General features: G+C 37.3%; 1 protein-coding gene across 2 annotated transcripts in view; it reads left to right on the top strand.

Annotated features, from left to right (window-relative positions):
- LOC128169080 (probable JmjC domain-containing histone demethylation protein 2C) overlaps window positions 1-20,361 on the top strand; it is a 51,384-nt gene that overhangs the window by 6,454 nt on the left and 24,569 nt on the right. For both annotated transcript variants that reach the window (XM_052835251.1, XM_052835250.1), the window contains exons 2-5: window positions 8,310-8,462; window positions 9,994-10,110; window positions 12,216-12,422; window positions 16,639-16,723. In XM_052835251.1, the coding sequence (XP_052691211.1) occupies window positions 8,310-8,462; window positions 9,994-10,110; window positions 12,216-12,422; window positions 16,639-16,723 (562 nt within the window). The remainder of the gene's footprint in view (window positions 1-8,309; window positions 8,463-9,993; window positions 10,111-12,215; window positions 12,423-16,638; window positions 16,724-20,361) is intronic.

Genomic DNA, 20,361 nt, shown 5'->3' with positions numbered 1-20,361 from the left:
TTGGTAAATAAACTAAATTATAATATTTGTTGGAGCAGTTTAAATATATATCTTCTTATGGTCTTGCTATGACCCGGATTTTATTCTTTATTCTAACATTAGATGTTTTTGTGGTCTATAAAGAAACATGTAGTCGTGGAGGCTGGATGGTTAACAGAGAATTACTCGACAGGTCTACTTTAGTCAAAATTTTTTAGAGATGATTTTCTTTAGCCATAAACTTTATCTAGTAAAGAAAAAATAGTTTATGTTTGTACAGAGCTCTTCTTTTCAAGGAGATTGATATAGTATATAAATTGCCATAACCATTCAGCACTCTTAATCACACAGTTTAACCTCCTTTGTCTTGATCTCCTTTGTCTGTAAATTGTTGGTGTTTGTTTAACGTTTGATATTTAGATGACAAATAAATCAACTCGTGTATTGATGATGTTCATTGTGTCAGTACTCGGACTACTCTCATTGTTACTGTAGAATGATTAAATTTCGAGGTAGCTTAATAGTCTTGGAATTCGTGGCTATATGAACCCCACATCCACGAATTAAAAACATGCCCCACAAATTGATAATTTAGGGTTATAAAGTCATATTTCCTTTTCTAGGTATTAGAGAATATATGAAATTACGGCCTTACAAACTTGCTGAATTTAAGCGACCAACGAAAATTGGCCTCCACACATTTTGATGATTCTACAGTACCTGAATATATCAAAGTTATCCCTGTAATAAGATGTAATATAGATTATGTATTTACAAGTTCTCCCATTTCTGCCAACAGTTTTCCTAGGCTACTGATACACATTTTAATAAAATATAGATCTCACCTTCGTAGCTTTCGTTGTGAAGCATTAAGTGACAAAATGAAAAATTGTTTAGAATGGAATTGATATTATTAAAAAATAATCCTTTAGTCAGATGCTGTTTATGGTTATGAAAATTGCCAATATATATTTGTCATATGAAGACTCCCTAACTGTGGTAATTGAAAACAAGCATTCTGAAAGTATTGCATAAGCAGTACACGTCCCAGTACCGGTTTGTGGAAATTGTGAAAACAATGCACTGTTATGCAGAATATCGAACCCGAATATTAAAAAATTGGAATATAAAAAATTAATTTTCTCGAAAATATGTCAACCAGATGCTACAAAAGTGTAAACTTGATCTGGACAGACAGACGGACTGACGGACGCAGAGGAAAGCTATAGTCCCCTCTGGTGAAAACCGGTAGGGGACTAATAACACCTCTTCAAATATTTATATTAAGTTACATTTTAATTGACAGCCATGTTAGTGTTGAACCTCTACCTGGATCAATATGCATTGTCTAAAGAAGAACATTTCCCTGTCAAGTGCCCCATTGACTTGTAAACATTCCACCATTAACTTAGGGGGCAATCTCAAGAGTCAATATTTGTGTTGTGTTGATGTTTAAACCTCACAGTGGTTTGAGATTTATAGTCAAAAGAGGAAGATTACAGGCAGTGCCAGAAATATAATGTTTGATTAAATGTGTAATTTTGTTCCTGTGCTGATTCTGTAAGAAAACCATTTTCATTTTAATGTTCAATAATTAAAAAAAAAACTGTTAGATCAACAATGACGGTCCGGTCCACTTTGGAATATAAGTTGGAGATAAAAAATTTATTGAATTTGTATTGAAATACAAGTGCTATTACTTATTCACATTAGGCTGCATAGAAAGTTTTCCTTATGACATAAATAGTGTTTGGTATTTTACCCTAAAAAAATGTTTAAATAATAAAAAGTCTATTGTGAGATGTTGAATTCAGGGAAATGTGTATGCTTATTTTTCCAGTTCAATCAATTGCGTATTTTCATGTCGTCCTCGTAGTCAGACATACCTTGAAATATTTATTTTTGATGGTTTTGAACTATCGGGTAATTGATGCATATATATTTCTAAGGTATCTTGTAAACAAATGTACCCACATCATGCATAATTTACAGCAGCATATGTTGCGTGTGTTGCTTTTTTTTATTGTTAAGTTCTTCTGAAGTACAACACTTTCCAGAAAACCATTTCTTTTCTTCGATTGTGTAGATTATTCTTTATTTAAAAAAGAAAGTACCTGAGCCATGAACCCTTTATCTGAATACCCAGAATTCCATTTCATGCACTGATCTTGTTAATTCTGTTTAGTACTTATTTTACAAAAACCATTACATGACTGTGATTACCTTCAAAATTTACTTTAAAATTAGATGTTACTCAAGACAAAACAACAACCTCAGTACAATGTCTGCTCATTTATGAAATTCATGGTGTTCATCCTTATAATTTCACAATTTAACTAAGCAGTGATAGTTATTTTTATTTCATAATGAGAAGTATACATGTACCAATTTTAGTGAAACTGAGTTTGTCAAAAAGATATGTTAGCTGCAGTTTTCATGTCAGAAATTATTTTTATTGCACTATTTTAATTTACTTTTTCAAGGACAAGACAAAATACATAATAGAATTTGAATTTCTAGGGTTTTTGTGGGGAAATTTTTTTAAATTATCTACAAATGTTAAGAAAACCATAGTTTATATTACAATATGACAGAACTCATTTTTCTGACAAAAGTCATTACATTGTTTTAGTTTTGTTTAATATAAAGGCAGAATAATCCATGGAAATAACATGTTTTCACATGATAACAAAATTCTTAGAATTACAGCTTAAATTAATAAATTGCTTTTAAAAAAGGATATGTAAATTTCAGTAGTTGAATTTATCATTTAAAGACACTTCTAAATTCTGCTTCCCCCATTTCATTATCATTATTTGGAATTTCATGCAGTTAACACAACCGCCATTACCTAAATTACTCGAAAAACTGAAGTCCTCGTTCTTACCCCACGTCTCCCACTACAACATACTACTAGGGAAAAACAGTTGGCAGAGCATAGCTTCCCATTACAACACCTATCTTGCTGTGCCGCCACAACAAGAATAGACAAGATGACCTTGAATTTTATTTGAGTTAAATGTCATGAAGATCAAGACATTTTACTCATTGACTGAGTAGGTGGACTCGGGAGGGTTAAAGGTCAGAGGTCACGTCCTATAAAATAATCTTACTTTATAAGTTCAAGGTCGATTGCCAAGTTTCTTGTCTGAAACTTGGCTCTTTGAAGTAATAAATAATAAACTTGCTAGACTAATTGTTGAGCAGTTCAAAACTACAGAGACTATTGGCACAACATTGAGTTACAAACTGTTGTAAACAGTCTAATATGCATCACCGATAATGTCAAAGAAATTGTAAATATCAAACAGAAAAATAGGATTATGATGTCACTCCTCTAATTATAGTATGCTGTCTTTTCTTTTTTTGCTAAATTTTGTATTGATAACAGAAATACTTAATGTTGTAAAGATCACACAGAGGGTGTCAGTGTTGTAATGAAAACACAAATGATGTCAGGCAGTCCTTAAAAAAATGTTAAGTTTATTTTAAATTGCCACCTTAGGGTTTCTCGACCCAGGAGGGAGGGAGGGAGGGAATTTTTAAGATATTTTTCAAACTTGAAGTTTAATTAATTAAATATTTGTAAAAAATTTAAAAATCTCCATATAAAAAAACCTTTATTTTTTGCTAATAAAATTTTTTCAGCAGGGGGTATTTCAATGAGGCGTGAGGCAATTCAAACCCAACAATAATTTTATTTTGGTCTAATGTAATCATCATGATTAAATTATGCTTACACAGAGGGCTAAATGTTGTTATGATTTCAGGGAAAGGGTTAAATGTTGAAAACATTACAAAAAGGACAGAATAAACATTACATAGCAAAAAGTTGCTATGAATATGTATAGAATATTTTCTTATGATTACACAGAGAGCAAGATGTTGCTTTGATAACACATGGCTCGATGTTCCAAAGATTGCATGAAGGACTGAATGTTGCTATGATTACACAGATATCTGAATGATTACAATGAAGTCTTTTAAATGTTGCTAAGATTACACTGAGGTCTTCATTATGTTATAATTACATAGAGGATTGAATGTTGCTATGATTACACTGAGGGTCTGCATGTTGTTGCAACTAATTTACAGAGGTCTGAATGTTGCTATTATTACACTGAGGTCTAAATGTTCCTTGTATGATAACACAGTGGGGCCAAAAGTTGCTATGATTACACAGAGGGTTAACAGATGGCAAAATGTTCTGATAATTACACTGAGGTCTGAATGATTACACTTCAATTGAAATGTTCTTATGATTACACAAATGTCTGAATGTTGCTATGATTACACTGAGGTCTGAATGTTCCTAGTATGATAACACTGGGGGCTAAATGTTGCTATGATTACACAGATGGCTAAATGTTGCTATGATTACACAGATGGCTAAATGTTGTTATGATTACAAAGAGGGTTAAATGTTGCTATGATTACACAGATGGTTAAATGTTGCTATGATTACACAGATGGTTAAATGTTGCTATGATTACACAGATGGCTAAATGTTGCTATGATTACACAGATGGCTAAATGTGGCTATGATTACAGAGATGGCTAAATGTTGTTATGATTACGCAGATGGCTAAATGTTGCTATGATTACGCAGATGGCTAAATGTTGCTATGATTACGCAGATGGCTAAATGTTGCTATGATTACGCAGATGGCTAAATGTTGCTATGATTACACAGATGGCTAAATGTTGCTATGATTACGCAGATGGTTTAATGTTGCTATGATTACGCAGATGGCTAAATGTTGCTATGATTACGCAGATGGCTAAATGTTGCTATGATTACGCAGATGGCTAAATGTTGTTATGATTACGCAGATGGCTAAATGTTGCTATGATTACGCAGATGGCTAAATGTTGCTATGATTACACAGATGGTTAAATGTTGCTATGATTACGCAGATGGCTAAATGTTGCTATGATTACGCAGATGGCTAAATGTTGCTATGATTACGCAGATGGCTAAATGTTGCTATGATTACGCAGATGGCTAAATGTTGTTATGATTACACAGAGGGTCTGAATGTTGTAATGATTACACAGAGGGTCTGAATGTTGTAATGATTGCGTGGAGGACTAAATGTTGAGCACTATGATTACACTAATGTTTAGATGTATTTAAGATTACATAAAGGTCTGGATATTTTTAAGATTACATTGAGGGCTGAAAATAATAATAACAAAATGGGTTTAAAGCTGCAGCTATAATTACAGAGATCTGGATGTTTTTATATAAGAGAGCAAAGATGTCCCATGGTTACACAGAGGTATAAATGTTTCTATGATTACATAGAGAACAGAATGCTGATATGATTACACCATGAACTTACATAATTAAAGGACTGTGTTGTAATCATTATACAGGAAGCTGAATGTTGAAATGATTACAGAGGGTAAAAACATATAGAAGAAATGTTGCTATAATTACAGTGTTCTAATGTTAATTTTGATGTTTACATAGAGCATATAATGTTGTTATGATAACACTAAGTTTTGTGTGTAACTATGATATCTTTTTACACTCGTCTGTGTGTGATGGCAACAATCCAGTTTTCTGCTCCAATGACTGTGTGTACTATAAGTTTATCTATTTGGTTCATGGTAGCTCTTTTATAGCATGAAGTGAATGAAAATGATATCAAAAGACTGATACTGATGATAGTATGATTAGGTGATTCAAGGAAACTTATGACTTGTCAATATCTCATAAGATTTATAAAAAAAGCAAATCATATCAATTTAAGATCATTTCTTGCACATGCACCATAAGGCGAGTTATCATACGTAGATAGTGAAAAATGTTATGGCATGAAATCAATTTGTTTACATCATGATAAATGTGAATTCGTGTATTTATATGTGTCTTAATTGACACACCCAAGGAACAAGTTTGGAAAAAGCAGAAATGACTGAGCTCAGAGTAAGAGAGAGATCTGTTGAATTGTATTCAGTGTTATACACATATAGGTCATATTAAAGTAAACATTTGGATATGTGCCAGGGCTTTTAGGGAAGATCTCAAAACTTGTTTTAAACAAAGCAAGGGGTTCAAAGCAGGGAATTTGAAAGGTCTGTTTGAATCAAATTAATTCACAAATACTGTAAGACCAAAGAATTCTAGTTAGCAGCACATTAAGGATGATATATTAGGTCATTGAAGTCTGTAAGAGCATTAGAATTTGTGTTTAATGTAGAGTGCTTTATTCCCAATAGAAAAACTAAAACTCTCTCTCTCTCTCTCTCTCTCTCTCTCTCTCTCTCTCACATTGATTTCTTGATATTTTATCAATAAAGTCTTACACAGACAGCAAGTACAAGTTCAAGACATGCCAGCTGCATCATTGTAGAGGAAAAATTATTTTATAGATGTTTGCAGTTGCTGAAGATTTGATGAAAATTTACCTTTTTCATTAAAATATGATTAGAAAATGTGTTGACTTCTGCCTTATAATTTTTACTGGAATGTAACTTCATTTTTGTTTCAGTTAATTTAAAATAACTATTTTTCCCCACCTGAAGATGCTGTTTTTCCATCATGAAATTTTTGTCTCATTCTTGTTGTAAAACATTTTGAAAATGCATCCAGAAAAATGTGAGGTCATCAAAAATATTGATTCATGATTTTTAAAAAATATTCGTAGTGTAAATTACATAACCGAATTTGCTATAAGATCTTAAGCTGTTAGTTTCTACGCTTGAAAGTATAGCACATGAAATTATTGTTTCATTGAATTTTTGTTTCATTGTCACAAAAGGACTACCGGTATTTAGGAGGGCAATTGATTACTTGGGTGCTCTAAATAGTAGCCTAATACTCTAGTTATTACAAGAAATGTATTGACTCAGATCTGTGAGAGGGCACAAGATATTATGTGGAGACACTTCAGTACCATCAATAGAGGCTCTGATTTTAATAAAAACTCTGTCCTCCAGCTAAGGAAGTGGTTTTCTTAATAATGCTTGCATTCACAGATAAAATGGGCACCAGCTTGACTGTGTACTCGGTCGTAGGAAGTGCTGGTGTTTCTAATGAAGCTCGTATTCAAAGATAAATGCTCGGTGAAATCAATGAAATGCTAGTGGTATGCAATCACAGAATGGGCCCAAGCTTGACAGAGTCAAAGAATGGACTCGAGCTAGTCTGAGTTACAGAATGTGCCCTAGCTTGACTGAGTCAAAGAATGGACTCAAGCTAGTCTGAGTTACAGAATGTGCCCTAGCTTAACTGAGTCAAAGAATGGACTCAAGCTGGTCTGAGTTACAGAATGTGCCCTAGCTTAACTGAGTCAGAGAATGGACTCAAGCTGGTCTGAGTTACAGAATGTGCCCTAGCTTAACTGAGTCAAGAATGGACTTGAGCTGGTTCGAGTCACATGATGAGCTTAGTTTAATTGCGAGTGATCCACTTGCCTGGAAATCAAACAGTAGACATATATTTACTAGAGAGCATTTTTAGATGAATATTTTGTTATGAGACACATTGGAAATCAGGCAACAGGACAATTGCAACTCAAAATGCTATATTTGCTGAGAAATGTTGCTTACAACTATTGTTTTCATTTTAATTTTCCATCTGAAGGTTGACAATTTCTTGTGAATTGGTCATTTTGGAATATGATTTAATTAACCTAAAGCATTTTTCATCAAAATCATTTGGTTAGCATAAATAAAAATGGCTATTAAATCTGATGTAAAATGCATTGTGTTGTTGAACTGATACTTCAGTGTAATATTGATGGTCTGTTGATTACTAGATCAAGAAGGATAACTCTGTGTTAAAATATTTTGTGTTGATCAAAGTGTGAGGGTTATGTCCCTTACAGTAATTCCTCACCGTAGGGATATTCTTGGGTGAGCGTACAATTTTCCCACGCTGCAGGAAGGCATGTTTGTTGATTGGGGTCTGTGGTTTTTATGAAGAGACTTCCCTGATGAAGCGTAATTATAAACAGGAGCACATGCTGCTTTATAACCTAGTCCTCCATACTTGTCTAGTTTTAATGCAACCATATGTTCTTAACTTTATCTTAGTCTTTCTCAAAACCTTGCAATGTTTTTTTTTTATTACACAAACTTGGATGTTATGTTTAAATGCATATATATTCATGTTTATTGAATACAGTTTACACAAATCCAGGGATACACATTTAAAACTGTATAGTGAATAACAAATTTTATATGTCTATAATTATCATTGATAAGACATGACTTCCATTGATGTGTGGGGGGGGGGGGGGGCTTTGTTTTTTATGTTCGTTGAGTGGATAAATCTCTTTGTTTCGAGTGTTGACTGATAACTCTTGTTTTTTCTGCAGGCCCTGATAGAATTTGACGACTCTGACTGGCAACAAAGGGAATGGATCCGGATTCACTCCGTATTCCAAGTGTTCCTGGTGGAACAGACCGTGGTCTGGAGTGAGAGACTGGATCCGGAGAACAAGTCCACCTCCCTGGAGTGGCCCGCTCTCGTATGTAGACCGCATTCTCATAAAATATTGAAAAAAATTAAACTCATATGTAGACTTTATTCACACATATATAAATCACAGTCAATGCCCCAAGTGTCTAATGATTTACTTGATTGTTTGTCCTCTCAGCTAGGATGGGTAACTTATAAGAAATGGCTCTGTAAACAGTTAATGTAAAAGAAAAATTTGAATCAAATGTTAAAAAAGACCGAATAAGATCAAAGATGGAATTAATTCTCTGATCTTTGTCATAGCATTCTCCAATCCCCCCTCAGTGGTTCTTTGACCCGATGTTTGTTTTAGTAGCGCGGTTAGCACTTGGTAAGTGGTTAAAGGACAATCCTCAAATACAAGCAGTAACCAATGTTACAACATGACAATGCCTCCCGCCAGGGCGTTTATTCCCCCAGTAGAGCCCCAGTAAGCTACACAATCAAGTAGTGCTCTGTTAATCAAATGTTTGTATTCTTCTGAGCTACCAGAGATCCCTTTGGAGAGCGGACTGAATGTGTTGAAACTTATTAAAAAATCCCTGAGAGTTTGTTCAGTGAATCGAAGATTTAAATTATTGTAAGCCCAATCCATTAGCAGCCTCTATTCAGGCAGTGTGTTGAAATTCAGTCAGGTAAAAAGCCTCACTAAAAGCTACCAACCGTTGGATTTAATGTATACAAATGTTTTTATTATATTTGTATATGACAGGACAGACGTGAATGCCTACAAGGTATCGCTGGTCTCTCAACAAGGAAATTACCTAACATTCTGACATTATTAATATTCAGGTTTCATGGAAAGCTGCAAAATGAATGTTATAAACATTATGTCATTAAATAATTAATCTTTAGACTTTGATCAGGACCAAAATAGTTTTTGGTTAGAGATGGTCTTGACAAATGAATTATGATTAGTGATGAAATGATTAGCTGATGAATTGATTATGGAATCAGTAAGAGTTATAATATAGATTAAAAATACATAATTGGATACATTTTCAGTATTTTTGTCTACGAGGTTTAATTTTATGATTGATTTTCAAGTGTTGGAATAATTGGGATGAGTGACAAGGTGATTTTTTAAATGGTCCTTAGTAATATGTTCTGCCTGTTAATGGTCTAAATTAAAGTGTATTTACAAACAGGTCAAAATGCACACTCCAAAGTGTTGCTAAGGAACCAGAAATAAAATCAATAACTAATTACTGTGAGAGCTGAGAGAGATGGTGCCCGGTGTAAGTGTTGTCTCTGACCTTGGGATGTGACCTAAGTGGTCCTGTATCCTGTATGGAGGGCTAAGCCTCTCTCACCAGATTAAGTCCTGTAGTGTTAATGTCTAAATACACATTGATTTGTGTCCTATTTAAGTGCACGAATCAATGACTTTCTAAAGAGGGTTTTTTTATTTTCATTTACATATCAACAATTTTGTAAACAAGGATTAGGTAAAAGATTCATGTGATATATATATTTATGCTGTCAATTTATTGATATTTGACGAAGTGTTTTAAAATTTTTATATTTTGCCTTTTTTCTAGAATTTCCGTTCCATAGTTGACAAGGTTGGGCTGAACAGCAACAAGAGGCGCCCGATTGAGTTCTTTGACGACCACCTCCTGGCGTTTGTGGAAGACAAGAATCTGGGCTGCTATCAGGTACCTAACACAGTGCACACTGTTAGGTATTTGGGTATATTGTGGGTGGGGGGCAGGGTGAAGGTCAAGATGAAGGTTGGGTTTTGTCTGGTCAAGGTCAGACTTGTGTACATATATTATTGACTAGCTTTTGACCTGACCTTGCGAATTTAACCATGCAACTATTGGTCATTGTTTAATGAGGCCTTTGGTGTGTAACATGATGTGTAAGTGAATGATCTATGAGTAAAGTCGGAGAAGTGTACTTCAGTCTGATACTTCAGTATGATATTACACCGTATTTTTTACTACATCGTACTTGTGTGTGAATGTGGGAGAACGAGATCATTAGAATGATGATGAACCTTGAGCTTTACTATTGGGTACACGTGGTTATCTTACACACAGCATCAGATAGGGTCTAACTCACTAAGTCACATGGCCAGGGTCACATGACTGTGGATGTGATCGCAGAGATTGAGGAAGGACTGGGCTCATTTAGTGAAACAGAGGGTTCGATTTTTGAAAAAAAAAATAGAGCTTTAATAAAAAGTTATGTTAGGGTTTGATAGTGATAGGAAAGGGCCAACCAACTGGTGTACTACAACCCACAGACACAAGGGCTTAGCCAGCACACTAAGTACACACACACTTGAGGACGTGTTTAACACATTATAAAGCAGGTGTAGCACATGACACAAACAACTACTGTGATACAAGATATCATCATCGTTGTGTACCACAGCTTGTTGTTTTGCCCACTGTGATTTATTTATAGACAGCGCACTGTGAATCAAGGTCACAATAAACCCACAAAAAGAACCACGTGTTCGCCTAATAAGCTCAAGGCGGGCCTAGCCTCCTCTCACACAAGAACCTGTTTCCGTTGTCGTGGGGGATGATGTTACCTCTTCCTTCCAGTGGCTTTTAAATCAGAGTTATTTAGATGCTGGCTAAAAAAAACTGAATCCTATTTGTTTTGTTTAGACCTGGTCTTTGTAGGGCCCTAGAGGCTGATCGGGGTCTTTATGTCGAGTACGTACAGTGTGTACATAGGATTAGGAGGAGCTAGGTTTCTAAAGCTTTGTCACTTTGGACCCCATATTTAACACTTGGGTTACCAGCGATACTGCTGTTGGAGGGGGGCTGAGTGCGATCGCCTGTCTGTGATTGTCTGGGGTCAGTGGTGTAGATCAGGACCCAGTGTCAGGTTTCTGTAAACACTGTGCTTCTTTGTTCTCTGTTCTGTCCAGGCCCAGTCAACTGAGGAAACTCGCTGTTATCTTGGACAACGTTCAAGGCTGCTTCGTTGCCCTCATGGTTCAAAAGATCTTTTTTTCCTCTCCCTAAAACTCCCCAAGCAAATATATATAGTTACGGCTTTCAGGAAAAAGATTGGCAGAGATAAATATTGTTTTAAAGAAAGATTAATAGATGGCAACCAGAGAAGGGGTTTAAATATTTTCTTCCTTTACTTGCTGTAGGTAAATGTTATTCAAGTTTAGTCCTTGAGAACTGGAAATCAGCCCTAAAAGTAAACAAAGATTGGGGGGTTTATTTATTGACAAGAAGTCTTAGTTGTGCCCAGGGATTGACAATTACGTAACTGAATACCAGAACCCTCACTTCACCGACAATCACTGGTAAAACTCACTGCATTATGATAGACCAATCAATATTGTGCTAACTGTGTGATAGAAGAACTGTCATATTGGGCTTATTATCAATCCAGGTCAGATCTTATAGAACTAACACGGGGGCCCCAGGGAGGGTACCAGGCCAGTATTCCCCTCTGTCCACATTTAATGGCAGTTGATCGCCCACTCAGCAATCATAAATCTATTGTAAATACAATCTTTTTAATGTTTTAACCCCCCCCTTTTCTGGATACATTATTGGTTCAGAAATTGTCTGAGGAAGTTTTCACAGAACAAATAAATAACAAAGAAGTTCATTCTGTTCCTATAAATTGCCCCGAGCTGTATTGATTTTTACATCAGGAGGTGATCAATAGGCCCTTGTTTTTGTTTTTGTTCAGAACTATTGAATTAAAGTGTTGATGACATCTACACTGATCCCTTTGATTACACAGCTTCTGACTAAATTAATCTCTTTCTGGATTTCAGGAGACAGAAGTACTGAGTAACCCACTGTTTGAAGCATATCCCAGCCTTGGTCAAGCGGTCAAGACTTGGTTGGACTATCAGGACGGTCAGAAGATACTGCTGACCACTCCGACAGTACTAGTGGGGTATCGCCTGGAGGTGTACCGGGCTGAGGGCACCACCCAGTGGTACACAGCGGTCATCCAGTCCTACAACCACACCACTAAGGTAAAACAATTATAATACACAGGTGTGAATAAACACAGCTACTGTACATGTATAACCACACCACCTAGGTGATACAATTACCGGTATAATACACAGGTGTACACAGGTGTAAGCACACTAAACACAGCTATTGTATTGTATATGTATAACCACACCACCTGGATGATACAATTATGATACACAGGTGTAGACAGGTGTATGTATAACTACACATCACAATGGTGATACAATTTGTATACACAGTTATAGACAGATGCAAACCTTACTATTGTTTTCTTTATGTATAATCTGCTATTGTATGTAATTTGGAGATCGAGATGTGTAAGCAATGCTACTTCATGTAAATATGTACCTGGTAAAAGAATGATGTGATAAGCATTTACCTTAATCGCTGATTGTACATGTTTTCTTTGTGGTGTAAACAGTGGTTTACTATCCCCAGTATCCCCCCACCCCCCCCCCCCCCCCCCCCAATTTAATGTTTCGACACACCCACACACAAACACACTGTTAACTATTGGTTTCTGTGAGATGTCTGCCTGGGGGAGTGGAGATTGTCTCTGTGTTGGTGATGGGACTTGTCCATTAAATGCTTGTCTTTGATAATGGTGAGCTGGCCCTCTGTGGACCATGAAATCAATACACAGGCTTAGACCATTAACAGAACTGCTCTGGGATTGGATTACTGGCTTCCTCCATAACTACTCCCTCGGGGGGACCCTGCATATAGCGTCCCTTTACTGGGCCCACACTGAGCTTTGATGTTAAAGCAGTGCCTGACCTGGTTGTGGGGGGGGGATGGTGTTTAATGGGATGGAGAGAACTCTGACCCCATCACACAATCTTGGCTCACACACCATCAAGCATTTAGGAAAATCAGAGACAACAGGAAATTTTTCTACTTTGATTATAAGGCCTTTGGGGGACTTGACAAACATTTCAATGTCTGGCTATGTAGTGCTTCTTATAGAAACTGAAGAGTGCAGAACATAATAGGATTGTATTACACAAGTGGATAGCTAGAGGAGATGTAAATAGTATGCAGTCTCTAGCGCATGTAGTCATTTCCCAGAATAAGCTGTCAAGATGAGCTTTATAAACAGCATGTTCTATCAGCCGATATCCTTTTACACAAGTGGTGAATTTAAATGAAACTCTCCTCTGCTTTAGTTATCACCTCTCTACCGCAGGTAAATCTTTGTGACACACCTGAACAAAGCTGGCACTTCTATCTTACAACAGGTTTTTGATAATGTATTGGTTTGGGGCAGGAATTGGAATTCACCTGTTAAGTGGTTTCCATGGTAACTCTAACGTAGGATTTTTTTTTTTTACATTTTCGTGATCTGAAATTAAGTTATTGTACAACGCACCTCAGGATTTAATAAACACCAGTCTAAGACATCCCGTCATTATCATTCTTTTGGAATTTTTTCTTTTCTCATTAACAATTTCTCATTATCAATTTATTGTGCAGTCTTTGGAAGACTTGAATAACATTACGTAAGAGCACCATTCAAACCTCCATAACACGTACACTCTGCTAACTCTGGCTTAATGCACAGCAGTGAAGTGTTGGCCTTTATTAGTGAGGCCTATTGGTCTGAAGAGAGTTTTAATGAGAATAGACTTTATTACCACATTAATCTGACTAAGGCCCTTAATGAGTGCAAGTCCTGACACAGATGTCCCTGTGTAGAGGCACCACCACTGATCAATTGGAGCCACTGCTGATCAATGGGAGTCACCACCACTCATCAATGGGAGCTACCACTTCGGTCAATTGGAACCACCGCCATCTGTCAATGGGAGCCACTGCTATCTGTCAATGGGAGCCACTGCTATCTGTCAATGGGAACCACCACCACTTGTCAATTGGAACCACCGCCTTGGTCAATGGGAGCCACCATGTTTGGTCAATTGGAGCCACCGCCATGGTCAATGAGAGCCACCGCCATTGGTCAATAAGAGAGGGATGAATCAGTGGCTACACATTGATCTGTCTAGCAATAAATAGGATTCTGTATTGAAGAATGATCTAGACGTCCCCCAAGATATACGTTTCTCCTTGGGTTAATTGCCCGATAAATGTACTTTGTTAGCTGTGGCCATATTGATTTCTAGATAACTGTTTACCTATCCAGGCATTCCCACTCAGCCAGCAAAAATATTTGTTTTCTTGGAAGCTTGACAAAAAATAATAATAGCAGCAGAGGATTTAAAGGTGAAGGTCGCGTCGCTGGGATAATTTAATGCAAGGGTCAGGAAGATTTCACAGAGCTTTACAGTCTGTTTAGACTACCACAATAAAGAATTCCTCAAACTTTCAGACCTCCTATAACCCCCCCCCCCCCCCTTCCCCTGAAGACAACCTTATTTCCTAGTAAATTGGCAGCTGCTTTCTTCAAATTCCTCATAAATGGGACTGGAGATGCTTTATAACAGTTTTCACCTGTGTACAAATCATTGCCAACAACAATCTAAGCAGTGTAAGTCTGGTAGATTCCTCTCTCTCTCTCTCTCTCTCTCTCTCTCTCCCTCTCTCTCTCTCTCTCCATGGGTTGAAACTAAGAATTGCTGGTTTCAGACGAGAGTACAGCTTCTTTGTGGGTCTTGAACCCAAGAGTTGTGGCTTGTAGGTGAGAATACAGCTACTTCTGCACCTGCATTAACTCAGTGCCCTGAGTTGATAGAATTGATATGGAGGGAGTCTTTCTTGGCTTGGGGTAATCAGAGCTGGGGAGAACGGCATGTGGCCACCCTCTGGATGTTACAAGTAGCTACACATCTTGTGAATCTGCCTTTGATTCAAGACCCCCTCAAAGTGTAGCACCCCAATCTCTGCATGTTTAAAGAGTACCAGTAGCTATGTATCACAAAACTTGTCGATCCCCCCCCCCCCCCCCCCCAACACACACACACAGACACACACACACACTCACAATATGAAGCACATCCCACTAAGCACAGGCGTGTGTAGATTGACATCATCCGATTCATGATTTTTGTGGGATGTAGGAATCTGATCAAAACAATTTGTCTGCTGAGTGATCTTTATTTTCTTTCATTATGTGTTGATGTATTGCTCACTGTGTTGACATAACGTTCTCCATTAAGATTTTGCAACATGAGCCTGATGAATGAGTAATGTGTGTTTGTTACATTGAAAACATCAAAATGAATGACACATCTTTGTAGTAATTTACAGTTTTGTAAATGTTTTGCCAGTATATTGGATCAGTTTTACACGGTGATCACACATATTATCGGATTCCAGACAATAACAACACTGAACAAATATGGAATCATGACATACATTGGACAGATGATAACAGTTCAACACATGTTTTGCCAGGCACTGGATATTTTTGCACACAGTAACAAACATCAAAAATACCTTAGTATCGTCAGAACAAATCAAATTGGTCGGCAGTGTCTGATGAGGTCATACTCAACAACAGTTACCACAGTCATACTAGGCTGTTATCTCCAATCTTTGCAGGCACAGATTCAAAATTTTGCATTCAGTAAAATCTATGGAACAAGTCAAAGTTTGCACCAGGACCCGCCGTCACCAACTTTCCTCAAGTTATTACTCAGCCTCAAATCTGAGGTTTGACCTCAAATTTATGCACTTTTATTTAAAGGATTTGAGTTCAGGAATGAGTTGAGGGATTTAAAAATTTTGGTGACGGTGGAGCCACATGTATTGCTTACAAAGGTCAGAATAGCAACACAGTATTGAAAAAGTCATGTCATATGATGGCATATTGGGTTGTGATGGAGTTACTGCCTGGGTTTAGTGTTTAGTAAGTCCTGATTCTGTTGTCTGGAACTGATAGTAGCTGGGGTTTTTTTTTCAGATTTATTTAAACATGATTCATTGAAATTCAAATGGATTGGGTAACAACAGACTCCATGGCTGACATACTGCACACAGTAGTCTAGTACTAATTGTATTATCTTGTATTACAGACTCTATAACTGAAATACACCGCATGGCCTGGTACTGACTGACATACTGTACACAGTAGTCTAGGACTAATTGTATGATCTTGTATTACAGACTCTATTGCTGAATACACTGCATGGCCTGGTACTGATGGTATGGCTGACAGATGATGTACAGTTCATATAATCTTGTTTTTACAGACTTTACCCCTAACAGACACTGTGGTTTTGTACTGATCACTAAGTCTATCATCTCTTGTTACAGACTCTCTCGCTGACAGATGACACAGTTCTAGAGGAGCACAATGAGGACCCCGCCCTGATTCAGATGCGTCTGCTGGATGACGGAGGTAAGAAGATGGTTCTCTGTTTTACTGTCCATCTGACTTTGTCTTTAGATTCTCTATCAGCTGAAGATCTCGCTGATATTTCGAGTTCTACTAGAGTTGACAGGGCAGCTGTGTTGCCACGATTTATGACTTACACACACAGAAAGGGAAAGATTTATTAATTCTTTATGAAGCCCCAGTATACATGATTTCCTTCTATTTGCATATTAAATGTTCTCCTTTTGTATCTGATTATGTAAATATTTGCACTCACCTATTGTGTATGATAGTGTTATCTGGGTCACCCCTCTGTCGTGGAGTGTACAGAGAGAGATTGCTCTGATCCTTTGGTCTGGGAGTCAGACCTTAAACACTTACAAGGTCATCTACATGTGTATTACTTGAATATTATGAAATTGTTTAAAATGGAGAATATCAATCTGAGACATTTGTTAGACTTCAGTGGGGGATTGTGTTGATTTCTTATTCCTCCAATGTCGGATGATGAATTGGAAATCCATAAGGTGAATCACGGCATTAATACGGTGGCCATCGATTAAATGAGCCGCTATCAGCTGGAGATAATTCACTCCGGTGTCAAAAGATCCAAGGCAGCTTCCTGTTTCCTGACCCAAATATTTATTGACTAGTGAAAATGGCAGAATTACGTAATTTTTGCTTTTAAGCTGACACTGAGTGGGTGGGGTATAATATTTTCACAGTACCAGCAGATATTGAAATAACACGGGGGTTCAGGGGGGTTAAGGAAACAACAATACACACATGTATACTGTTACACACAGTCGTACAAAGTCAGGATACAGACAAGGGGGGAGTTATGGTTTATGGTGCTACAGAATTAACATGCACAAGCTACTTGTAGGAGAGAAAGCATAACAACATTCCTGCCTGTTTTCGGCGGGCATACTTCCAGATTCTGCCAGTTAGAGTGATTTGCACTAATACCACTCAAACAGCGTGCCAGGGCTGAGAACAAAGAAACATTCCCTGGTTTCTGTGCAGTGAGAGCTTGAACCAGAGTTGGCTAACTTGGAGTTCCCTCTGAACATCTGTATGTAGCTTTATACAGTGTGCTGTCCCTTAGGTCAGACTTTGAAGGTTACTGCTACAGGCTCAGCCACTGATGAATCAGGGCCAGTGATAAGCTGTCCCTACTCTCCTGTGTCAGCCATGTCTGAATGCTGTGTTTGGTGTATGTCAATAAACAAATTCCCACTTTATCTCTGCAGTGATTTGTTCGGTCCTTTGAGTGCGGTAAATCTCCCTTTTCTCCACCTCTTTGTCTTTGATCAGGGATAAACAAACCTCCATAACTCCCCAACATTTGGAGACCAATCCTTTACTTTCTCTTGGGGTCTCAGAGAGTGAAGTGTTATACTTTGTTGCCTTCAAATATCTGTTGCAGTATATAAACAGACCTCACAGCGTGCCAACAGTTGTTGGCCTATCCTTTTACTGTCCCAAAGATCTGAGTGGACAGTGTTATACTTTGGTTGGTGCCTTTTAAATAACTATCAGTTACTATAAATACAGACACCCAAGGTATCATATTTGTTTAGTGGGGAGAAATATTGAGTTTTCAGTGTATATAGTATTACAGTGTCGTCAGTGCATACAGTATTACAGTGTCGTCAGTGCATACATTATTACAGTGTTGGTGTAGATTACTACTGTGTATTATGTAGTACCTCCACGTGTTTACATGTGGGTCACTTGTATCCATGAATTCTGGTCCCATGTCCTTTATCTTGACATAAGTAGGAGTCCCCACAAATACAGGTCTCTCTGTGTTAAGCCGGTCCCATTAGCCCTGATAACAAGATCCTAGGTGGCCACTCCAGGCCAGGAATGTGGTCACTCTCTCTGCTATCTCCTCAGTAAGCACCTCACTGTATATCAGTCAGCTATTTAGACAATTCTAGTGAGCTGACATCAGCCTTATTACCCTCAATGTTAATGAGGACATTTATCATGAGGAAAACACTCAAAGTATGAATTATACATGGAGAGTTTTGTGGTTTGGGGTTAGTTTTTGTTTGTTTTGGGGGGAGAGTGTGTTGTGTTTTATTTAATTGATTTCCCTTCTTTGTTGAAGGTTATGTGGTTACTTTGGTGGTTAGTTTTTTTGGTGTGTTTTTTTAAATTAAATTTCAGTCAATGTCATCAATCTGATACAGGAGGTAGAGATGTAGACGTGGTGTAGGGATAACTGGTCTGCAATAGATCTCATACATATGGCAAGATATACCAGGGATAGGATGTTAGTGTGTTATACCTGTAATACAAACAGAATCGTGGATGTACAGGGTCTACTTGCATGTACAGTGTGTACAGGGTTTACATGTGGAGGATGTTCCAACAGCTGTGGTCAGGTCCGGGTGACATGGATCCCCCTGTAAGGCATGGAGTAGTAGCTGATCTTATCTCCTCTCTGTGTATTTGATCCACAGTTTATCACTACCATCTCTCCAGCCATTAAAACCCAGACAACAAACCCTCAAGTTATATACCTAGCCACCCAGCTCAGATATTTAATTTGTCAAAACTCGTTTTAATTAATATTTGAGTGAGAGGAAGAGAAGAGAGAGAGGAAAGAAAGAATGAAGTGTGTCATTAGTTGAGATTTGGGTGCTATTAGCTTCTTTATGGTGGAAGGAAGCTCAAACAAAAAATGGAAATTTACAAGCCCAAGAGACACCTGATTAAAAGATCGAGATTTAAATACCTTTTTCAGAAGGTGAATATATATTTTCATGTATGAAGCATTGAAACAAGTGTTTAAGCCACATTCTGTAATTTGTTTTCTAAATCTGTTCCAAATATGGCAGACTTTGGGTTTATCTTTTGATCATATGATCATATATGTATTACCGAAAACGTCTTGGAAAACATCAGGGTCTGCAGTTGGTTAGTGTGTGATGGGAGAACAGGGTGTCTGTAGTCCTTGAGGGCCCTTAATTGGTAATTGGTAAATATTCATGTATTAATATATTCATTTCTATATGGGTTCAGCTTGTCTGTAGTTTGACTTGCTTTGAAGTAATGGTAATTTTAAGGGATTATTACTTGTCTTTGCAACACATGGTGTCACTTTCAGATCACTTTTGCTTTTGCAGTTTAAGAAAGGAAAAACCCAGGGATCAATGCCTGTAGTTATAGTAAATGTTATAATCCCAGGGTCTCCCAGAAATCAGTGTATGGTTAAAACATGTTGTGTCTGTATGAACTATTAATCTTATCCCAGTGCGTGCAACACATGTCCCTTAACAGAGAGCTACAAGATTGATGTCTGTACGATCTCATCCCCTGTCCTCATTCATAATGCTTACATAGTCGTAACGTTATTTAGATTGATTTAATGTTTTGTATGTGTTTTTAAAAAGGTGGTTAAAAAATTATTTGCCATTTTTTGCAAGAACGCAGTAGCAGAATCAGTGTAAGTTGTAATCTTTGTGGCGATTGAGTGCTTCGACTCTGAGTTGGCTTTGCTCTGGGATTGGGGGTCCTGTTTCTTCAGACAGCAACCGTTCTATCAGTCTCTGAGTCTGCTACACCATCTAACTGCATTAACTGATGCTACTGCAGGGCTCCATGTATTTTGTTCGGGTTCAACAAAGGACAGCGTTTCTTTTATTTGC

Source organism: Crassostrea angulata, unplaced genomic scaffold (genome assembly GCF_025612915.1).
Source record: "Crassostrea angulata isolate pt1a10 unplaced genomic scaffold, ASM2561291v2 HiC_scaffold_93, whole genome shotgun sequence".
Taxonomy (NCBI): domain Eukaryota; kingdom Metazoa; phylum Mollusca; class Bivalvia; order Ostreida; family Ostreidae; genus Magallana; species Magallana angulata.
This window is presented reverse-complemented; position numbering and strand designations above follow the sequence as displayed.